This window comes from Mirounga leonina, unplaced genomic scaffold (genome assembly GCF_011800145.1).
Source record: "Mirounga leonina isolate KUSES-001 unplaced genomic scaffold, KU_Mleo_1.0 Mir_165, whole genome shotgun sequence".
NCBI lineage: Eukaryota > Metazoa > Chordata > Mammalia > Carnivora > Phocidae > Mirounga > Mirounga leonina.
Genome location: NW_023270415.1, coordinates 41,633,923 through 41,657,761, shown reverse-complemented (window position 1 = coordinate 41,657,761; position 23,839 = coordinate 41,633,923). Strand labels below are relative to the sequence as shown.

The 23,839-nt window shown below is 39.8% G+C and overlaps 1 protein-coding gene across 5 annotated transcripts in view; it reads right to left on the bottom strand.

Annotated features, from left to right (window-relative positions):
• DPY19L4 (dpy-19 like 4) overlaps positions 1 to 22,965 on the bottom strand; it is a 67,724-nt gene extending 44,759 nt beyond the window's left edge. Inside the window, exons 1-6 of one of the 5 annotated variants that reach the window (XM_035011544.1) lie at positions 22,849 to 22,965; positions 15,396 to 15,506; positions 7,540 to 7,664; positions 4,676 to 4,703; positions 3,930 to 4,051; positions 3,679 to 3,824 (exon numbers count right to left, since the gene is read on the bottom strand). In XM_035011544.1, the coding sequence (XP_034867435.1) occupies positions 3,679 to 3,824; positions 3,930 to 4,051; positions 4,676 to 4,703; positions 7,540 to 7,664; positions 15,396 to 15,506; positions 22,849 to 22,864 (548 nt within the window). In that variant the 5' untranslated portion in view covers positions 22,865 to 22,965. Of the gene's footprint in view, positions 1 to 3,678; positions 3,825 to 3,929; positions 4,052 to 4,612; positions 4,704 to 7,539; positions 7,665 to 11,847; positions 12,928 to 15,395; positions 15,507 to 22,848 lie in introns of those variants that run through there. The other 4 variants (XM_035011543.1, XM_035011545.1, XM_035011546.1 and 1 more) reach the window with 4 other exon arrangements.
• Between the last annotated feature and the right edge of the window lie 874 nt (positions 22,966 to 23,839).

Below are 23,839 nucleotides of genomic sequence, written 5' to 3'. Positions count from 1 at the left end.
ACTTTAAAAATAAATAAATAAATAAAATTATATATATATACACACACACACACACACACACAAATGTAATATAAAATGTATTATATATATATATATTAAAAGTATATTTTTAAAAAAAGAGAACACCAGAAAGTTTGTTTTATCACTATCTGAGACAGCTATTAAACAATTTCTTAGAGGGCGCCTGGGTGGCTCAGTTGGTTAAGCGACTGCCTTCGGCTCAGGTCATGATCCCGGAGTCCCGGGATCGAGCCCCGCATCGGGCTCCCTGCTCGGCGGGGGGTCTGCTTCTCCCTCTGACCCTCCCCCCTCTCATGTACTCACTCTCATTCTCTCTCTCTCAAATAAATAAATAAAATCTTAAAAAAAAAAAAAGATTTTTTTTAAAAATTTATTTATTAGAGAGACAGTGAGAGAGAGGGCGCAAGAGGGGGAAGGGTTAGAGGGAGAAGCAGACCCCCCGCCGAGCAGGGAGCCCGATGCGGGGCTCGATCCCAGGACTCCGGGATCATGACCTGAGCCGAAGGCAGTCGCTTAACCAACTGAGCCACCCAGGCGCCCCTAAAAAAAAAAAATCTTAAAAAAAAAAAAAACAATTTCTTAGAAATGGGTAAAGTGAAATTAAGCATTTGTTCTGACTTTCTAATAGTAACTGAATTTAAAGGTAACCAAAGAACACTGGTTAATAAAGACATAGTCTAGGGATAAATACTCTAGGGATACCTAGGTGGCTCAGTTGGTAGAGCACCCAATTCTTGATCTCAGGGTTGTGAGTTCAAGCCCTGTGCTGAGGATGGAGCCTACTTAAAAAAAATAAAGAAAATAAAGAAAAATTCTACCTTTGAAGAATGAAGAATGTAGCTAATGAAAATAGAAAAATGTAATTTAAGGGGCACCTGTTTGGCTCAGTTGGTTAAGTGTCCAACTCTTGGTTTTGGCTCAGGTCATGATCTTGGGGTCCTAGAACTGAGCCCTAAGTTGGGCTCCCAGCTCGGTGGGGAGTCAGCTTCCCTTTTCTCTCTTTCTCTGCCCCTCCTCCACTCATGTGCACACACTCTCTAAAATAAATAAATAAATCTTTAAAAAAAGAAAAATATAATTTAATAAACCCTAATGTAATCACTAATTTCAGCCAAGATTAGCAACTGGAATTACAACCCTTAGGTAAATGGTTAATGTTGAAAAGGACATTCATTTGGTACCCTAAAACACCACACAAATTATTTTCTAGTCATACTATTCAATGAAGAAATCTGTCATCCCCCAAACCAGCAGTCAATCTCAGACTCACTAGGGGTAGGCCACATAAATACCACGTAACTTTCAGTATCATGGAACATGAAAAACACATCATCTATGATATATTCAAACTAGAATTGCTATCTTGAGTTCATCAAGCCTTTGATATAACTTCCAGGTTATAGAAACACAAAGAATAGAGGGAAAAGCTAGATGACACCACAACGAAACAACAAAAGAAATCCGCAAGGTGGGACATTCTGTAGGACAACTAACTCCGTCTCTTCAACCACAAAAAAAGCAATTATAGAGGATTTAAAGAGAATTAAGGAGGAGCACCTGGCTGACTCAGTCAACAGAGCACTGGACTCTTGATCTCAGTCTTGAGTTCAAGCCTCATATTGGCCATAGAGCTTACTTAAAAAAATTGGGGGGGGTTGCCTAGGTGGCTCAGTTGGTTGGGCGTTTGCCTTTGGCTCGTGTCATGATCTCGGGGTCCTGGGATCGAGCCCCACATCGGGCTCCTTGCTCAGCGGGGAGCCTGCTTCTCCCTCTGCCTCTGCTGCTCTCCCTCACCTCCACTTGTGCTCTTTCTCTCTCTCTCTCAAATGGATAAATCTTTTAAAACATTTAAAAAAATAATAAAAATAATTTTTTTAAAGAAAAAGATTAAATATGTTTGATCCATAAAGCTGAACAACTGTATTTGAAAACTTCTAAGGAAGTTTTTTTTTTTTTTGGAGAGAGAGTGTGCAACTGGGATGGGGAGGGGCAGAGGGAGAGAGAGAATCTTATGCAGGCTCCACACCAAGCACAGAGGCCAAAGCAGGGCTCAATCTCATGACCCTGAGATCATGACCTGAGCTGAAATCAAGAGTTGGACGCTTAACCGACTGAGCCACCCAGGTGCCCTTAAGGAAGATTTTTTAAATATCCTTTATATTTATGGGGCACCTGGGTGTCTCAGTTGTTAAGCGTCTGCCTTTGGCTCAGGTCATGGTCCCAGGATCCTGGGATCGAGCCCCGCATCAGGCTCCCTGCTCAGCGGGAAGCCTGCTTCTCCCTCTCCCTCTCCCACTCCCCTTGCTTGTGTTCCCTCTCTCGCTGTGTCTCGCTCTCAAATAAATAAATAAAATCTTTAAAAATAAATAAATAAAATATCCTTTATATCAAATTACTGGCAGCATGTGACTCTAAATATAAACAAAGCCCAGTAAGAGATTATAGCCCTTAATGCTGAGTCTCAATAATTTGAAAGTAGCATATTTTTTATTTGGCAATTGCCAAAGAAAATGTTGTAAGAGAATGTTTCATCTTTAAAAATTTAGTCATGGTAAGTGTTAGGGGAGAAAAGTGTTATGGAAAGAAAGAATATCCACCCTTCAAAACTAAACTTTTGACACTGACCAATGCCAAGAAAATTTTTATGTCTCAAATCAGCCCTCCATTTCGAAGAAGACCCACTGCCTGCTCTTTTTACTCACAATTAAAGAACTGAGGCTGCTTTGATTACCAAAAGGAATGGGTTTATTAACTCAAAGCACTCTGTGATAGATTAATACAGAATCCTTATCTGTAGTGATTAACTTAATAGTGATATATCTGATGCCTCTTCCTTCTTTTCATGAAATCGTGTCATCAGTTTTAAATAAAAGAGGAAAGAAGAGGCACATCCATGTATGCCAATGTTACTATGTCTGAAAAAAGAGAGATATAAGGTAGGTGTATTATTCTTCAATTGCATGACAAATGACCACACATGTATAGGCTTTTTTTTTTTTTTTTTTAAGATTTTTATTTATTTATTCATGAGAGACAGAGAGAGAGGCAGAGGGAGAAGCAGGCTCCCAAGGAGCAGAGAGCCCGATGCGGGACTCGATCCCAGGACCCTGGGATCATGACCTGAGCCGAAGGCAGACGCTCAACCATCTGAGCCACCCAGGCACCCCACACATGTATAGCCTTAAAACAACATAAATTTATTAGCTCACAAACCTACCCCAGTATGTGTGAATATTGTGGTCAGGGTCTCCCTAAGCTAAAATCAAAACTTCAGCCAGGGCTGCTCTTCTCATCAGGGCTTGCAGTCCTCTCACCGGCTCCCTGGTTGCTGCCAAAATTCATTTCCTCCTCACTTCACACCAGCAACAGCACAGCAATCCATCTCATGCTTCAACTATCTCTGACCTCCCCTTGTGCACCAGGTGTAGAAAGATCTCCACCTTTAAGGGCTCATACGGTTCATTAGATCAGGTCCACCAGGTAATCTTCCTACCTTAAGGTCAATGGTGCCATTTAACATAACAATCACAGGAATGATATCTCATCAGATTCACAGAGGGGATGGGGTTTGGAATATTTGGGGGGTGGCATTTTTAGAACCAAATACCACAGCCATAAAACAAAACTGTAAAATTTAATTCAAAAAACACTTCTTACCTGTTAATAATGAACCATGCAACAGTAAGCATTCCTGCTAGCCATGTTCCACTCATAAGCCAACTTGTAACAAATAAAGCAGTAACATATATTCCTTGCAATCCAAAAACAATGCCAATGTAGAAATATACTGGCTCAATAATCTCCTAATTGTAAAAAAAAAAAAGGAAGAGGAGATAATAGGACATTAAATAATTTTAATTATTTGCACAATGTAAGAAAATAAATATTAAAGTCAAAAGAAAACATACATTGCTACCAGTTGCTTGATATAAAACACTGGCGATGAGTTCTGGATATAGAGACATTTGCTGCACTGCATTTATAGTCTTCAGAGATACAGTTTTGTTATTGTGTGTCAATTCATAAACACCTAAAGACAGAGAAATTTTTCTCCATATTATTTATTCTGCTTTTACAATAATTAAACATGTCACTCAGAGGCATTAAATATTTTAAATTATTAAAAATCTCAAAGTATAGTACACTGTGCATTTTTCCTATGTTTTTATTAAGTATAAGAAAGAATAATATTTATATTCTAAGACAAATCTCCACATTAAAGGGCTCCCACATAGTAGAACAATGTTTTATTTTAGAAAAATGTTGTTATTAAAAATACAAATGTATAGGGGCGCCTGGGTGACTCAGGTGGTTAAGCAACTGCCTTCAGCTCAGGTCATGATCCTTGAATCCCAGGATCCAGTCCCACATTGGGCTCCCTGCTCAGCGGGGAGTCTGCTTCTCCCTCTGACCCTCCCCCCTCTCGTGCTCTCTCTCTCTCTCTCTCAAAAAAATACAAATGTGGGGGGCACCTAGCTGGCTCAGTTGGTAGAACATGCAACTCTTGATCTCAGGGTCCTGAGTTTGAGCCCTATGTTGGGGATAGAGTTTAATTTAAAAAAAATAAAAAATACAAATGTGGTTATCATACCTCTTTCAAATGAGGGCGCTTTTAACATATCTTTATAATAAGAGTAATAAATGGCACTGTCACCTTGAAATGTGATTTCTCGTTCAAGCTCCTAAAAGAAAATGAAATGGTTATTCAAATACCAGTATACTAAATTTCAAATGCAATCTTCTTTCTCCTCATCTTCTAAATTAATGCTATTTACTTATCCTTTTATTCAAAGACATGTTTGAATTTTCCTTTAATCACTAGTGGTCACATTAAGGAGGTTAAACTTTTCAATAATCGGGCAATATTTTAATGAAACACCTAAGGTTTGGGGCACCTCGGTGGCTCAGTCAGTTAAGTGTCCAACTCTTGATTTTGGCTTGGGTCATGATCTGAGGATCCTAAGACTAAGCTCTGCATCAGGCTCTGTGCTCAGCAGAGTCTGCTTGAGATTCTCTCCCTCTCCCTTTGCCCCTCCCCCTGCTCATACGTGCACTCTCTCTCTCTCAAATAAATCAATCGAAAAAAAAAAAGAAAGAAACACCTAAGGTTTAAAATGGATTGTAGGGGCGCCTGGGTGGCTCAGTCGTTAAGCGTCTGCCTTCGGCTCAAGTCATGATCCCAGGGTCCTGGGATCGAGCCCACATCAGGCTCCCTGCTCCTCGGAAAGCCACTCCCCCTGCTTGTGTTCCCTCTCTCGCTGTGTCTCTCTCTGTCAAATAAATAAATAAAATCTTTAAAAAAAAAATGGATTGTAGCTCATAAGTCATATATAAGGAAAATCTAGAAGGAAAACCAGAAAAAATGCCCTAAGGATAGCAAGAATAAAAAATGATGGTTGAGGTGTTAAAGTCCATAATAAAAAAAGAAGTTTAAGAAGAAATCAGTATTTTCTATTGCTTATCCACTTCCTTATATATCCAGAACTGTAAGCCCTTAACTCTTTTCCAGAGCAACAGATACCTAATCAGTGCTTTTCAAAAGAACTTTCAGAAATATAAATCTTAAGTTCCTAAAATTGGGCTATACAGGATGCTTGCATGGCTTAATCAGTTGAGCATCCAACTCTTGATTTCAGCTCAGGTCATGATCTCAGGGTCGTGGCTCCTGAGAGCCTCCCACATCAGGCTCCACACTCAGCAGGGAGTCTGTATGAGATTCTCTCCCTTGGCTCCTCCCCCCCACACTCATGCTCTCTCTTTCTCTCACTCTTTAAAAATAAATCTTTAAAAAATTTTTATTATAAAAAAATTGGGCTATACAGAACCAAGAATATACGTAATTCAAAAACACTGAAAAACCTTGTACATTTCATGACAAATCAAGCTTTTATAAATCTACAGTCTCTGAAAATGAAACTCCTTTATTTTCATGCATATTTATCAATTAATACAAAACAATAGGTATCAGAGCAGTTTTTCTTAAGTTTGGTCAACAGAATTTCCTAAGACATAAATGGGAATTACCTAAAGAGTTCTATAGTTAAATAAGTTACGCAAAGACAGCATTAAAGAAAATTAATGGGTTTCTTTATTGTAAGACTTCTCAGAGTTTCAGTATACCTTATGCAACTGTGAATCTCCAAGAGGAAATCTTTCCTAGATCTATTTGACCAGTGAATTTTTTTTTCCTCATTTAGAGCTTATTAATCGAAATAAGTTTCCTTAACAACAAAAATCTGATAAATAAATTTCCTTAAAATGATTCTTTATGAATGGAAACATTCGTTTCTTTCTAAGATTTCAAAGATGTGAACTTTTGATCAATGCTTCTCAAATTTAATGTGCATATGAAACTCCTAGAAAAGATCTCTGATTAGATTCTGATTCTAAAGTGGGGCCTGAGAATCTGCAATTCTGAAAAAGCTCCCAGGTAAAGTCAATGTTCCTGAATCACACAGGGTTTTAAAAAACACAGTGTTTTTTGATGCATGCCTTCTATTATTTTTAAACCTTTGGTTGTTCTCAGTTCTGCCTACACAACAGAATTGCTTGGACATATTTTGAAACACTGATCCTAGACATTCCCTGCTACCCCACCTAAGAATCTGTGAGCTTTTTAAAAGCTCATCAGATGATTCTATTGTACATCCAGTATTGAGAACTACTAATAGTTATTAATATGCATAAAATTTTCAAGGAAATAGGATATGCTATAGTAATAGCTTTTGTCAAATCAATACAGGTAATTATTCAGCTAAATGTTTTGGTGGGATTAGGTCAATCAATGGCTTAAAAACAGTCAGTTGGCTTGACTACTGCTCAAAAATAAGAACAACAAAACAGTTTGGACTAAAAAAGAAAACAAAACTCTTTAGAGTCAAGTGATAACACTGTGAACCTTATTAATGCGTGAAAGATGTATCTGATTGTGAAGGGAAGTCTGAGAACAAATTTACTCAAAGGCTAAATTATGAATTATGTAAGTAACTATGGTGACTAAAGGGTCTGTGGAATACACATGATTTAAAACCAGACATTAAACATACTAATATGAAGAGACATCTTAATAAATACTGTCATGCATGTTAATCATTTCCATGCCCCCAAAACATTCTAATCATGTAATCTAAAAATTAAAATATTTTATTGCTGAAACTTCAACAGATTGTTTCTGAAATGTAAACTACGTAAACTACCAAAACTACTCAAAGTGTGACTAAACTCCGTAACATTTCACTGTCATCAAAAGCCCCTGATAAATTAGTTGCATGAAGGAAAGCACCCTCATAGTTTCTATTCCATGGCCTGGAAATACATTGTATTAAATTTTTCAAGGTTGATGCTGTGACTGTGTTCTCAAAATAGCTCCTGCACCATTTTGTTTCTAATGCCTGTAAATAAGAAAGCACTTGTCATACTTATCACACATATATTTTGGCTCCCTGGGAAAAACACATTACTTAGATTAAAATTAAATACTAAAACAACTTCCATATGCTCAAAATTCTTTCTTCTTACCTGCCTGTTGGAAAACCAGAATTTCCGTTCATGGTATGCTGATAAATAGAGAGCATACATCATACCACTAGTAACTGCTGCAAGACAGCCAATGAAAATCTTTGCAAAGCGCTGAAATAATACATCTGAAAAAGCATATTAAAAGTAATCAGATGTAGATGATATTTATATTAATGCACTTCTATTTTTAAAAAGTAATCAAAAGGTAGTATGTACCCTTGATAAGATGTGAGGAAAATGACATTCTAACTCTGTGTTCTTCCTCCCCAAAACCTATAACCCCAGTCTAATGAGAAAAACAGCAGACAAATTCTAATAGAAGGACATCCTAAATATACCTGACCAGTATTCCTCAAAACTGTCAAGGTCACTAAAAACAAGAAAAACCTAAAAAACTGCCACACCCAAGAAGAGTCTAAGGAGACATGCCAACTAAATGTCACGTAGGATCCTGGAATAGAAAAAGGACATTAGGTAATAACTAAGCAAATCTGAATAAAGTATGGATCTTATTTAAAAATAATGTATTAATATACCAATAATATTGGTTCATTAACTATAACAAAAATACCATACTAATATAAAATGTTAATAATAGGAAAAACTCTGTGTGTGGGCAGAGGGAGGGTGTAAGAAGGTAACTGCACTATCTGTCCAATTCTTCTGTAAATCAAAAAAGATTTCAAAAATTAAAGTCTATTAATCAAAAGAAAGAATAAAAGGAATGTACTAACAAACATCTAAATAAAAAATACAGGCTCATTCAGAATTACTATCAACAGCTTTTCCTTATCAAGGAATTTTTTTCTTTATTGAGGAATAATTTACATACTATAGATTACAGCCACTTAAAGTATATATAATTCAATGATTTTTTATGATTATGTATTTAAAACATCATATGCAACTGTTAAATATATGTAACTACTTCTTGATGAAATAATATAAAATACATGTGAATTTTCTACACACAGGGTGATTTAGTCCTGCTCTACTCTAGCTATTAGGTATAATAAGCACAGGCCTAAGGGCCCAAAGCCCAATGTTCTATTACCGAATGACTGACAGGTCCGTAAAACTCAACTTGCTGATTTATGAGCTTAGCTAAACTAAAATCTTAGCCATTTTCAAAATATTATTTAATAAATATTAGTTTTCATGGAACACTAGAGACATTAAATAGACTAAGTAGTTAGATATCACTAAGGCAGTAAGAATTACATTCAAAATGCTTGAAAAACAGTACCCAAAAATCAAATATTATTATCAGTAGGATAAAATTGTTTTAAAATTACTGTTTTCAATGGCATGTGTAGGGCGCCTGGGTGGCTCAGTTGGTTAAGCGACTGCCTTCGGCTCAGGTCATGATCCTGGAGTCCCGGGATCAAGTCCCGCATCGGGCTCCCTGCTCGGCGGGGAGCCTGCTTCTCCCTCTGACCCTCCCCCCTCTTGTGTGCTCTCTGTCTCTCTCATTCTCTCTGTCTCAAATAAATAAATAAAAAAAAATCTAAAAAAAAAAAAAAAATAGCATGTGTAAAGCATTTGGCCTGGCACATAGTAAGAGCTCAGTAAATACTAGCTATTATTGTTGAAATACAGAAGCATACATGCAAAAATATATAAGATAGTTAACTAAAGCAATGTTGACACAATATGAACTAAAAAAACTGGTAAAAAAAACTTATCAATGGTGGCAGTCTGGCAAAAGTGCTTCAAAGTTTCTGAAAGTGTATGTTTTCCTGTTGTTGTTTTTTTTTCATTAAGTCTTAGATAATGGTAAATTAATCCTAATTATCAGTGGCTATTATAAAAAGTATGTAAACCAAATCCTACATATAAATGTCTTACCTTAATACTAAATATGTTTTTTTCAAAGTTTTTTGTGAAGAGTCAAAGATGGAATAAGAAAAAAAGAGCACTACATAAATATCAATACCAATAATACAGGGCATAGTTAAGTAATATTTAAAGCAAAGGAAGAAGCTAAGGACATGTTAGGAAAAGAAACGTAGCATTCAATTTCACAAAGTAAAAAAAAAAAGTAAAGTATAAGTGCACTGAAAAAAATATAAGCAATACTTGCCAAAACTTTTAAAAGTAGTTCTATTGGAATTATTTATACATTTTATTTTTATTATACTTTTCTCTATTTTCCACATTTTCTACCCTAAAAATATTTTTGTATTCAGGGGGAAAATACTATTTTACAGTAGTTAGCTCTAGATTGTTTAATTATCTTTCTTGTATTGTATTTTACAAAATGTTTTAAATGACCACTCTATTAGTAAGCTTCACTATGATAAAAAAAAAGTTATCCCAAACTATTAGTGGCTTACAAAATACAGGTTTATTTCTCACTTATGCTACTTGTGGGTTTTGGGTCTGCAGTGACTCTCCACCCAATTTCAGACTTCAGATTAGCTGTGGCTCTTCTATCTTCTTCAGAGTCCCAGATTGGGGCCAGTAGCTATTCTCATGACAGAGGATAAGAGCAGGAGAACAGGACACCTGGGTGGTCCAGTCTGTTAAGCACCTGCCTTTGGCTCAGGTTATGATCTCAGGGTCCTGGGATGGAGCCCCGAGTCAGGCTCCCCGCAGGGAGCTTGCTTCTCCCTCTCCCTCTGCCTGCCACTCCTCTTGCTTGTGCTCTCTCTCTTTCTCAGTCAAATGAATAAATAAAATCTTAAAAAAAAAAAAAAAAGCAGAACAGGCAGATCATACAATGCCTCTTATAGTTTCTGGTCAAAACTAGTACAGTGTTGCTTCCACAGACATTCCATTAGTCTAGGCAAGTCACATCAACAAGCCTGACAATGAGGGAGCAAAGTACACACTGCTTCAGAGACACACTCCAAATCACATGGCAATGGGAAGAAATGAATAATTCACTTTAGGGAAGGGAGCAAACATTTGCAAACAATAAAAGAGTCTACCAGTGTCTTCCCCATTCCTCACAAATACTCACTTCCCTCCCAAAGGCAAAACACACTCACTGCTTCTCAAGAAAGACACCCTAAGAGCAGCTTATTCAGCTTGTTTCCTGCATGTATATATCATTTTAAGACCTGAATAGTTATATCCTTTTTAATCTAGGTTGACAGTTCTTTTAACAGTACATCTCTCTCAAAAACTTAGCAGGCAATTCTCTTATTTACTTAACAGAAATAAAAACAAACGTCCACAAAAAGATCTGTAGAACTATGTTCATAAAGCCTTATTCATAATAGCTAAATACTGAAAATTACTCAAATGTCCAACAAGAAGAGAATAGATAAAAAATTACAGCAACATGAATGAATCTCAGAATGATTATATTTTTAAAGGATAACATGCCGAGCTAAGTGAAAAAATCCAGACACAAAAGCATACATGTTGTATGATTCCATTTATACGAAATTCTACGACATGCAAAACGAATTAATAAGAAGAGTGGATGTTGGGACGCCTGGGTGGCTCAGTTGGTTAAGGGTCTGCCTTTAGCTCGGGTCATGATCCCGGGGTCTGGGATGGAGCCCCACATCGGGCTCCCTGCTCAACGGGGAACCTGCTTCTCCCTCTGCCTGCTGTTCCCTCTGCTTGTGCTCTCAATCTCTCTGACAAATAAATATATAAAATCTTTTAAAAAAAGAAGAGTGGTTGTCTTGGGGGGGGGGTACAGGGAAAATCTTCAAGAGGATATAAAGAAACTTTCGGGGATAATAGAAATGTTCTGTATCTTGTTTCAGCTGCATTCCAGTGTCAAAACTCATTTAATTAAATGCCTAAGATTCTGTGCATTTTACTGTAAGCTAATTATACAGGTATACCTCAGAGATATTACAGGTTCAGTTCCACACCACTGCAATAAAGCAGATAGATATTACCATAAGCGAATTAAGTGAATTTTTTGGTTTACTGGTTATATAAAAGTTAAGTTTATACTACACTGTAACATTATGTCCAAAAAAACCCCATACATATCTTATTTTAAAAAGAGTTTATTGCTAAAGTATGCTAACCATCACCTGAGCTGTCAGTGAATCATAATCATAGACCACAGATCACCACAACATATTATAATGATAAAGTTTGAACTACTGCGAGAATTACCAAAATATAACACAGAGATAGGAAATGAGCAAATGCGGTTGGAAAATGGTGCTGCTAGCCTTGCTCGACACAGGGTTGCCACTAATCTTCAGTTCATTAAAAAAAAAAAAAAAAGATATCTGCAAAAAATAAAAGGAGGCATGCCTCTACCTTAATTTTTAAAAATTAAATTACTTATTCCTGCAAAGAAACGAACAATTTTGTCAGCTTTTTACCTACTTGATTCTAGTCAGCTCCATCCATGTTCCAACAACTATACAGAAGTCCTCTCCTGCCTTGTGTGCGGGGGATGTGTTCCGAGATCCTTAGTGGATGCCTGAAACTGTGGATAGTACTGAACCCTAGATACACTATGCTTTTTCCGATACATACATACCTGTCATAAAGTTTAATTTATAGACACAGTGAGAGATTAACAATAACTAATAATAAAATACAACAACTATAACAATATGTTGTAATAGAAGTTATGGGAACACAGTCTCTCTCTCTCTCTCTCAAAATATCTTACTGTACTGTACTCACCCTATTCCTTGTAATGATGTGAAATGGTAGTGATGAGATAAAGTAAGGAGAATGACATAGGTACCATGAAGTATGTTACACTACTATTACCTTTCTGACAACACATCAGAAAGCGGATTATCTGCTTCCAAACTGTGGTGAACACAGATAACTGAAATGATGGAAAGTGAAACCACTGCATGGGGGGACTACTGTACTGACAATTTTTTTTCTAGATGAGTCTCTGAAAAGGTTTAACTACATGTATTTTGATCTTATTAGGCTTCTGTGGAACCACACCCTGTGTTATTTTCTAGGAAATACCTTCATCCATCCATATATTTTTAACAAACTCTGTGGGAGAGCCTTGCCCCTGATTTAGTCATTGCCTTGAGGATTCATCTTAGTCATCGTCTTTGTCGCTCAAAGTATTTCTCATTTTTCTTGATTTTATTAGCTAAAATAGACAGTTCTAACTCAATACTACAAGTCCCAGAAATTTTGGATTCCCTCTTTTCCTCTTCATTCCTACTTGCAAATAGGCTAATTCTGTTCTAAATTCATCTCTTTCCTGTAATCAAATGCAGCTGATAACCAAGGCACTGTAGTAACATCCTGTTTTACAATGCTGTTACCTAAAGTAATAAAAAAGTAGTATTAAAATTGCAACTATTCACAGGATTTATCACTGCATAATATGGATTATTATTTTTCCAGCTTCCAAAAAATTTTCTTGCTGCTACCCCCAAGAACTAGCTCTGTAGATAACCCACTGCCTTTATCTTATTTGAGAAAAAATATGTAAATGGGCCCTCAGGGACGCTTGGGTAGCTCAGTCGGTTAAGCGTCTGCCTTTGGCTCAGGTTATAATCCCAGGATCCTGGGATCGAGTTCTGCATTGGGCTCCTTGCTCAGAGGGGAGCCTGCTTCTCCCTCCTCCTGCCGCTACCCCTGCTTGTGCTCTCTCTCTCTTTCTCTCTGACAAAATCTTTAAAAAATAAAAAATATATATAAAAAAATAAATGGGCCTTCAACTCTCTTCAACTCTCAGCGGGAAGCAATGAGAAGGCTGTTCAGCCCCTAAGGATGGCATGTTCTCCAAAGCCATCTTCATATATAGTTCAGTAGGATAATAGAAAAAGAAGGACCAGGGCGCCTGGGTGGCTCAGTCGTTAAGCATCTGCCTTTAGCTCGGGTCATGATCTCAGGGTCTTGGTGATGTCATGCACCCTGCTCAGCATCGTGTCTGCTTCCTCCTCTCCCTCTGCCCCACCCCCCAGCTCATGCGTGCATGCTCTCTCCCTCTCTCTCTCAAATAAATAAATAAAATCTTATTTTTTTTTAAGATTTTATTTATTTTTTATTTGAGAGAGACACAGAGAGAGGGAACACAAGCAGCGGGAGTGGGAGAGGGAGAAGGAGGCTTCCCACTGAGCAGGGAGCCCAATGTGGGGCTTGATCCCAGGACGCTGGGATCATGACCTGAGCCGAAGGCAGACGCTTAACGACTGAGCCACCCAGGCACCCCAATAAATAAATACAATCTTAAGAAAAAAAAACACAAGGGGTGCCTGGGTGGCTCGGATGGTTAAGCGTCTGCCCTCAGCTTAGGTCATGGTCTCCGGGTCCTGGGATCAAGCCCTGCGTCAGGCTCTCAGCTCAGTGGGGAGTCTACTTCTCCCTCTCCCTCTGCTTCTCCCCCTGCTCATGTTCTCTCTCTATATATCTCTCTGTCTCAAATGAATAAAATCTTTAAAAAAGGGAGAAAAAGAGGGGCGCCTGGGTGGCTCAGTCGTTAAGTGTCTGCCTTCGGCCCAGGTCATGATCCCAGGGTCCTGGGATCAAGCCCCGCATCGGGCTCCCTGCTCTGCAGGAAGCCTGCTTCTCCCTCTCCCACTCCCTCTGCTTGTGTTCCCTCTCTTGCTGTGTCTCTCTCTTTAAATAAACAAAATCTTTAAAAGAAAAAAAAAGAGAGAGAGAAAGAAAAAAAAACAAACCAACTCTGCACAGTCATTAATGAGCTTCCGTGGTAGATAAAACTTAACAAATGTCACAATTTGATGCTGAAGGAGTTAAGCACATCCTGTGTGACTCCATTAGGAAAAGAATCAGCGAAGCTTATGCCTAGTTTCTTACAGATTTTAGCCTTAGGTCTTTTCCTTTTGCTGATTTTGTTTTGTACTGTTCACTATAATAAGTCATTGCTGTAAATATTCTGAGACCTGTGAATCCTAGCTAATCACCAAACATGGGGGTGGTCTTGGGGACCCCTGACACAGAGCACAAAACTTACCTTTTTAATTTATAGATATCTGGACTAGAATGAATCATACCTGGCCCTGATGTAGATAAGAAGACCTTGGGCCTCAAGACTGCTGCCAGGACTGGGTAAGACTGAGTATCTTCCTTGGGGCCAGAGAGATAGTGAGTGTATTTTGTTTGAGGGAGAAAAGTAAATATTTATGACCAAAAGGAAAGAATGTGGTAGAATGTTACATTATTATTCCCACTTATTTTATCCTTTCCTATAAAAAGATTATTCATCTCTGCCCACTACCATGTGACTTGCAACGCTTCCCTGTAGTCAAGGTATACTTCTCCATCTCTTCCCTGTAGTCAGGGTATATTTCTCCATCTCACTGTCTGGATTGATTATATGACTTCCTTGGGTCAACAGAATATGAGTACAAGTGACAAAGTGCCAGCTCAGCAGAAAATTTAAGAGACACGGCATGACTCTGCCTGTTCTCCTGCTCTTTTCCTCTGTCTTAAAAAAATGTCGCAAGTAGGGGCTGTTCCTTCATGACACATCAAGCTACACCAGCCAACCTGAAGCCACAACATGGAACATTAGTCAGAAATAAGTGTTTTTTGTAAGCCAGTGAGATTTAGGGTTTGTTCTACAGCAAAACCAAAGTTGACTGATAATACCATGTAATTAATCTCAGAACAGGTATACACATTTAAAATATTAATACAAGGGGCGCCTGGGTGGCTCAGTCGTTAAGCGTCTGCCTTCGGCTCAGGTCATGATCTCAGGGTCCTGGGATCGAGCCCCGCATCAGGCTCCCTGCTCGGTGGGAAGCCTGCTTCTCCCTCTCCCACTCTCCGTTTGTGTTCCCCCTCGCACTGTGTCTCTCTCTGTCAAATAAATAAAATCTTAAAAAAAAAAAGTTGATAAAATATTAATACAAAATATAATACCTAGCATATAAAAAGCCATTTTTGTAGTAGCACAAAAACTCCAAATTTATCTAACTTACGTTTTGGAGCTCTTTCAGGAATTGAAGTGTCACTGATTTTCTCTTCTTTGACAGATTCCTTATTTTCTGAAGACTTCAGCTTTTTTCTTTGGCGCAGTTCTACTGTTGCTCCTTCAAATATTTAAGACATTATTGCAACACATGTATCAAGTTGTTCTAATCTATAACCCAAACTTTTATTATACTAAGGCAAAAGTCACATAGAGAACTTTCAGTATCAAAGATACCTTTTTTCACAATTAAATAAATAAATAATTCATTTAGACAGAAAGACTGTCTTTCATACAAAAAAAAAAATTAGGTTCTCCCTTCCACCTGTGCTTTCAGAGTCCTATTGATAAACAAACAAGCTCTTCTCCTGAGATAATGTTATTTTCAAAATATCCCAAAATAAGTAAACCCCTTTCCAGAATGACTGGGGAACAAGGTGTTATTTAATACATTAGCGCATTATTCTAGTTACCTGAGAATATCACACTCATGATTCAACAATTAACAATTTTTTAAAAATCTGAATATAATAAAATATATTGATCATAAAATTATACTTCATTTTTAAAACAATCCTGCAAGTTCTGCAGAATTTCACAGTGCTGTGTTATTATCATTGTACAGTCTTATAATTTAGATATGTGAAATAGGCATACCCCTATATGTGGAAAACTGTCAGAAGATTTCCCAATGTTAGACTACCCTTTTATGTCTAATAAAAAATGTAAAGCAGAAAGTACCTCCAAGGGGCGCCTGGGTGGCTCAGTCAATTAAGCAACTGCCTTCAGCTCGGGTCATGATCCCAGGGTCCTGAGATCGAGCCCCACATTGGGCTCCCTGCCTGCTTCTCCCCCTCCCTCTGCCGCTCCCCCTGCCTGTGCTCTCCTGCTCTGTCAAATAAATAAATAAAATCTTAAAAAAAAAAAAAAAGGTACCTCCAAACCAGTAAGCTGAATTCCAAATGAAACAAAAATTTACTATATTCAAACCTAACTACTTTTCCTTCCTAGAGTTAATTATCTCTCTCTTTTTTTTAAGATTTTATTTATTTATTTGACAGAGAGAGCGAGCACAAGCAGGGGGAGCAGCAGAGGGAGAAGCAGGCTCCCCACTGAGCAGAGAGCCTGATGCGGTGCTCAATCCCAGGACCCTGGGATAATGACCCGAGCCGAAGGGAGACGCTTAACCAACTGAACTACCCAGGCGCCCCCTCTTTTTCTTTTCTTTTAAGCAGGCTCCACACCCAGCATGGAGCCCAACGCAGGGTTTGAATTCATGACCCTGAGATCAAGACCTGAGCTGAGATCAAGAGTTAGATGCTTAACCAACTGAGCCACACAGGTGCCCCCAGAATTAATTATCTTATAAGGGTAGACTATGACTGTCATGTTGGTACAAACTGTCCTGCCAAGCTTATAAGGTGGTTCAAGAATTTATTTCCTCCTTACTGGAGCAGAGGAGAGTTTTCTCTTTTCTTTTAGGGATGACCTTAAGCTATGAAATGTGAGCCTAAAAAGAGAAGTCAAAAAAGGAGAATGAATCCGCTGCTGCTGATCAGATGAAGGATTCTAGCTTTACTATGGAAAATGAAAAAACAACTCTGTATTTTTTTAATATAATTTTTTTTAAAGATTTATTTATTTGAGAGAGCGAGAATGAGAGAGAGTACATGAGAGGGGGGAAGGTCAGAGGGAGAAGCAGGCTCCTCGCTGAGCAGGGAGCCCGATGCGGGACTCGATCCTGGGACTCCAGGATCATGACCTGAGCCGAAGGCAGTTGCTTAACCAACTGAGCCACCCAGGCGCCCCAATTTAATTTTTTTTTTAGTAATGTCTATACCCAATGTGGGGCTTGAACTCATGACTGTCAAGATCAAGAGTCACATGTTCTTCCAACTGAGCCAGCCGGGCTCTCCCTAAAAAGGATATTTTTTAAAATAGCTTTAAAGCAAACTCAAGTTTGCTAAAATGTCTTTAAACACTGGCATTGTGATTAAAAAATAATAACTGTATATTTAGTGGATTCAGTCTGGTCTAATTTTTAACCATTTCTAAGCTATCATTTATTTTGTAATTGTCATAAGTACTGAAGCCAGTGAACAGATTAGAAAATAACATTATTATTAGAAAAGCCATGCCTCAGATTTTGAGTTCTTTTTTTTTAATTTTAGAGAAAAAGAGAGAGAGAGAGCATGTGTGTGCACAGTGGGGGAGGGGCAGAGAATCTCAAGCAGACTCCACGCTGAGCATGGAGCCCAACACAGGGCTCAATCTCATGACCCTGAGATCACAACCCCAGGTGAAACCAGGAGATGGACGCCCAACTGACTATGCCACCAACACCCCAGATTTTCAGTATTTTTGCATACAAATCTGGGTCAATTAATAAATACTACTATATTTCTTTTTCATGATGCCTTTTTAATTGCTCTGGGATAAAGCAAAAGTTAAAAACACCCAACAAAAATGAGGATTTAGGGGCACATGCACCCCAATGATTACAGTAGCAATGTCCACAATAACCAAAAAAAGGAAAGAGCCCAGATGTCCATTGACAGGTGAATGGATAAAGAAGATGTGGTGTGTATACACACACACACACACACACACACAGAGGAATATTACTCAACTATCAAAAAGAATGAAATCTTGCCATTTGCAATGACGTGGCTAGAACTAGAGGGTATTATGCTGACCGAAATAAGTCAGTCAGAGAAAGACAAATATATGATTTCACTCTTTTGTGAAATTTAAGAAACAAAACAGATGAACATAGGGGAAGGGAAGGAAAAGATAAGGTGAAATCAGAGAGGGAGACAAACCATAAGAGACTCTTAACTACAGGAAACAAACTGAGGGTTGCTGGAGGGGAGGTGGCTGAGTGGATGCAGTAACTGGGTGATATAACCCCAAGAAGTTTACTCAGTCATTACACTTACAAGATCACACACATTGATAGTATTGAAATTTTTTTTGAAAATTTAACTGGATAATTTCAGAAAGCAAGCTAACAAATCTGTTAAGGTAGTTTACAAATGGGTTAAGAAGGTCTTTTTTATTAGAGGTTAAAAGCACACATTTAAGATAAAGATAGACTGGAAAGGGGATATCACATAGAAAGTGTTCTTTATAAAAAGCTATCATTTTCCTTTTTAAAAAATTTCCTTAGGGGTGCCTGGGTGGCTCAGTTGTTAAGCGTCTGCCTTCGGCTCAGGGCACGATCCCAGGGTCCTGGGACCAAGCCCCACATCAGGCTCCCTGCTCCGCGGGAAGCCTGCTTCTCCCTCTCCCACTCCCACTGCTTGTGTTCCCTCTCTGGCTGTCTCTCTCTCTGTCAAATAAATAAATAAAATCTTAAAAAAAAAAATTTCCTCATAAAATCAATCACTTTACAGAGACATTAAAGTGTTCTCTTAGTACATATAAATGGATTTTATTTATAGAAGTAGAGCTTATACAAAAATTTTGCACAGATTCCCAAATAATTTGGGGTGCCTGGGTGGCTCAGTCGTTAAGCGTCTGCCTTCGGCTCAGGTCATGATCCCAGGGTCCTGGGATCGAGCCCTGCATGGGGCTCCCTGCTCGGTGGGAAGCCTGCTTCTCCCTCTCCCACTCCCCCTGCTTGTGTTCCTGCTCTCGCTCTCTCTCTGTCAAATAAATAAAATAAAAATCTTAAAAAAAAAAAAATTCCCAAATAACTCATAAAGCCATCTTTCCAGAATCTATATTAGCAACAATCAAGGGCCATACAAATAAATTATCTATAAAGGATCTATAACACTATATCTTTTTGGTTCTAAGATGCTATACATTTTAAGATATTGAGCAGGTATCTTGGGGGTTTTGGGTTTGTTTGTTTTTAAAGATTTTATTTATTTATTTGAGAGAGAGAACAAGCAGGAACGAGGGGCAATGGGAGAGGGAGAAGCAGACTCCCTGCCGAGCCGGGAACCCAATGCAGGGCTTGATCCCAGGACCCTGAGATCATGACCTGAGCAGAAGGCAGATGTTTAACCAACTAAGCCACCCAGGAGCCCAGTTTGTTTGTTTTTGTTTTTTTTTAAGATTTTATTTATTTGACAGAGAGAAACACAGTGAGAGAGGGAACACAAGCAGGGGGAGTGAGAGAGAAGCAGGCTTCCTGCTGAGCAGGGAGCCCGATGCAGGCCTCGATCCCAGGACCCTGGGATCATGACCTGAGCCGAAGGCAGACGCTTAACGACTGAGCCACCCAGGCGCCCCTTGTTTTGTTTTGTTTTTTTAAGTACGCTCCCTGCCCAGCATGGAACCCAACGCAGAACTTGAACTCATGACCATGAGATCCAGACTGGAGCTGAAATCAAGAGTCAGATGCTTAACCAACTGAGCCACCCAGGTGCCCCTAAGCAGTTTTTCAAAGGGGGGGGGGAAACACTACCATATTAAATGTATGAACTGATTTTAAGACATATTGGTTTCAGTGACATTAAATTGGGGGAGCAAAAAGTACAACCTAGGAAATACAGTATTCATTTTAGCCAATCTCTTCAACCTTGTCCCTCATAAAAAACTGAGGTTGGGGGGCGTGTGGGGGAGACCTCTGGGTGGCTCAGTCAGTTAAGCCTCTGACTCTTGATCTTAACTCAGGTCTTGATCTCAAGGTCATGAGTTCAAGCCCAGCGTTGGGTTTAAAAAAAAAAAAATTTTTTTTTTTTAAATTTTTTACCTGTCACCAAGAAACAAAACTGACTAGATCCAAATTTCACCTCCTTTCCTTTATACTGATCTCATAGCTTCATAATTGGAAGACAAAACCAGGAATCCCCAGGTGGAGAAGCAGCAAAGGCCAAAGCCATGAATGATGCCAATTAACTGACAGGAAAGTTCTAGGACAGATTTTAAGTTTCCTTTTCCTTCTTGTATCTTTAGCATTGTAAAGAAAAAGTCAAACTAAATGAAAATGATAACATAACCACAAAAATAACCTGCCATTTCCAGGTCTGGTCCAATGATCTTCACATGAGATCATTAGCAGAGCTACAAATAGGCCTGCAAATGTCCATCCAGACAACACACAGCAATTTCCAAATGTAGTGTTAATACTGCTGTACTCAAGGTGGTCACTTCTTTCTTTGCTCTAACATTTCTTTCAGAAAGGATAAGTATGAACAATCTGACCCTCTACTGCAACAAGGAAGACATTTTGTAAGATGACATTCTCAAAAAATTATTTACCTGGAGTAACAGTGGGACAATGAAGAGGACCCAAATGAATGTGAATGATAAGCAAAAAAGGGATATAGGGGTAAAATAGACCATTTAGTCTAATTTTAAGATAATATGTATTTGGAAAAGTGCCAAATAAAACAAATGTAAAGCACTCAGAATAATGCCTAGCACATAGACATGTTTGCTATTATCATTACTAGCATTATTATAATAAGTAAGACTGTAATTACTCATTCATTGTTGACTATTATTATATCCCAGCACCTAACACAGTAGGCACCCAAATGTTTATGGAATTAAAAAATTGCTGAATGAAACTATATTTTAACAAAACTTCAATACATTAGTTGTTCTATATAAGATGTATTTGCTTTTGGATTATCAGTAATTCTACAACCAAAACCACTTTTTTTTTTTTTTAAAGATTTTATTTATTTATTTGACAGAGAGAGACATAGTGAGAGCTGGAACACAAGCAGGGGGAATAGGAGAGGGAGAAGCAGGCCTCCCACGGAGCAGGGAGCCTGATGTGGGACTCGATCCCAGGAACCTGGGATCATGACCTGAGCCCAAGGCAGACGCTTAACAACTGAGCCACCCAGGCGCCCACCACTTTTCATTTTATATCCCATAAATAAATTTCACAAAATGGTATGGTCTTTTTAATTAGTTCCACATCACATTGCTTTAATTAAGTGTAACTATAATCTCCTAAAACAATTTCTCATTTTGTATGATGCATATTAAAGACTTTTAGTATTGCAGTATTTTTTTTCATGCTTTAGCTTAAGCATGAAAGTGTTAATGGAAACATACAAGCTAGCTTATCAACCTACTCCACAGATTTGCAACTATTCAGAAAAGGAAAAAATATCAAGAAATGTTTTAAACTACTGCAACCAAAGATAAAACCAAGGTAATAAATGGAATTACATTCTTCCTCACCAACTACAAATAGCCATTGGTTTTGACGTTGTTTTTAGGTAGAGTGTCTTAAATTTAGATCAGCTTTAACACTCTGAAAACTCAAGAAAGAGAAGGCAAATATGAGGCCAGTATGAGCATAGGGACAAGCAGCAAGCCAAAGAGCAGAAAACAATTGTTTAAAAATTGCTTTCCAGGCGACTGGGTGGCTCAGTCGTTAAGCGTCTGCCTTCGGCTCAGGTCATGATCCCAGGTTCCTGGGATCGAGTCCCACATCGGGCTCCCTGCTCAGGCGGGAAGCCTGCTTCTCCCTCTCCCACTCCCCCTGCTTGTGTTCCCTCTCTCTCTGTGTCTCTCTCTGTCAAATAAATAAAATCTTAAAATAAATAAATAAAAATAAATTGCTTTCCACTGAATTCTTGAAATTCCCTCCTTGCATTCCTGGTTCAATAAGGTTTAAATCTAAATGAGATCACATTCACAACGGCACTCAAGAAGGTAAAAAGTTGTATTTCCCACCAGAATGCAAAATCTAACTGCTCCGTCAAGCGACACCATCATATATACCTGTTCCTGAAACTAGCACGGGTATCATGAAGTTATTAGGCATGCCACGAATGTTTCCTGTAATATCTATCGCTAGCTGATAAGTTCCTCTAACTCCCCATTTTTCTCCCATACCTATCATTTTCTATGAATAAATATTACTGAAGGGATTAATTTTCTTCGCATTGGCCCTGTGGGGGCATGGGAAGATTTGTCTAGACCACCCACTTTCACGCTCAAAGCACTCCTGGCTTCCTAATCCTCCCAAACTACTTACATCCCTCAGCCCTTTGCCATCTCCCCCTAACCTATAAATGAACTGGCCTTCTTCACTTTCCCCTCCCAATTCACCTTACCCTGTTTACCCCAAATTCCTGCCTCTTTCTATACCCGCGGCGTGAGGCTTCTCCCCCCCCCCCCCCCCCCCCCCCCCCCCCCCCCCTCAATTGTCTGCTAGCAGCCGCCCCCCCCAAACTGTACCCCCTCCCCCCGCAACACACACACACACACACACACACAGAGCCTTTTCTCTCCCTACCCCATTCCCAACTTTAAGCTCCACCTTTGCTTCCCACTCAGGCAGACAAAACTTCGGGCCATTCACTCCGCTCCTAAACGTCCCCGCGCCGCCGCCGCCCCGCTCCTTCCCGGCCCCCACGCAGCCACCCGCGCGCAGCCGCGGCCACTGACCGCCCGCAGCCCAGGCCTCTGGGCCCCTCGCGCCCCCGCCCCTCTTTCCCGAGATCACGGGCGACAGTTGGCGCGCTGGACCCCGGGACCCTCACCTTCTTCCTCCGCCATCGTCTCCGCGGAGGCCCGGGCGCCCCTCCGGGTCCCGCGCGGCCCGGAGTCTCCGGCCCTCCGCGTCGCGAACCCCTCGGCAGCCCCAAGACCACTCCCGGCCGCCGCGCCCCCACTTCCTGACCCGCCCCCCTCCGGTGTCGCCGCCAACCGCGTCCCGCCCGGCGGCCCAGGAACCAGAGAGCCGGCAGCGGAGGGCGGCCGGAGCGTTTTGCTGGCGCGCCTCGGCCTGCGCGGGCAGGAAGGAGACTCGACGACGCGGGTGGGTGGCACCGCCCACGGCCGGCGCTCCCGGCCTCCTCCGCCGGGCTCCCGGCAGCCTCTCCCTTTCGCCGGCTCTTCCGGAAGCTGGGAGTCCAGCGGGCCCTCCGCGGCTGTTGTCGTTCGACTCAGTCAGAGAATAGCATCAGTGTCATCTTCCGGATCCAAACCCCAACCGCGCCCCATGTGACGGAGAGAAAGCTGAGGTCCGGCGAGGTGTTGGTCACGAAGCGGGCGCACGCCTGAGCTGGAGCCCGCGGCTCCGAACTCCTCTCGGTGCCTGCGTGCTTGGTGATTTCAGGAGAGCCGCAAAATGCTCCGGGTGGGCACGCTGGTTTCGTAGGCCGCTTTAGATTGCAAGATCATTACAAGAAAGAAGCTTCTACTTGGAACTTAAGATTTCAGAACCACCCAAACTGGTTAAACACATACATTTGCATTTCATGATATTATTTAAAGAAACAGTAATACTATGGTCAACGCGGGGAGCGGGATGCATTTAGATATTCCACAGCAGCGGAACATAGTTTTAACTTGTTGCACTTTTTATACCCTAGCTTGTATTACCTCGGGCATTCTCCAACAAATACCAGGAACTTCTCTCCAACAATATTGAGAAGCAGATTTAGGAACAGACAAAATGCTCATTACATTTTTTTTTTTTTAAAGATTATTTATTTTACAGAGAGAGTGAGAGAGAGAGAGCACAGGCAG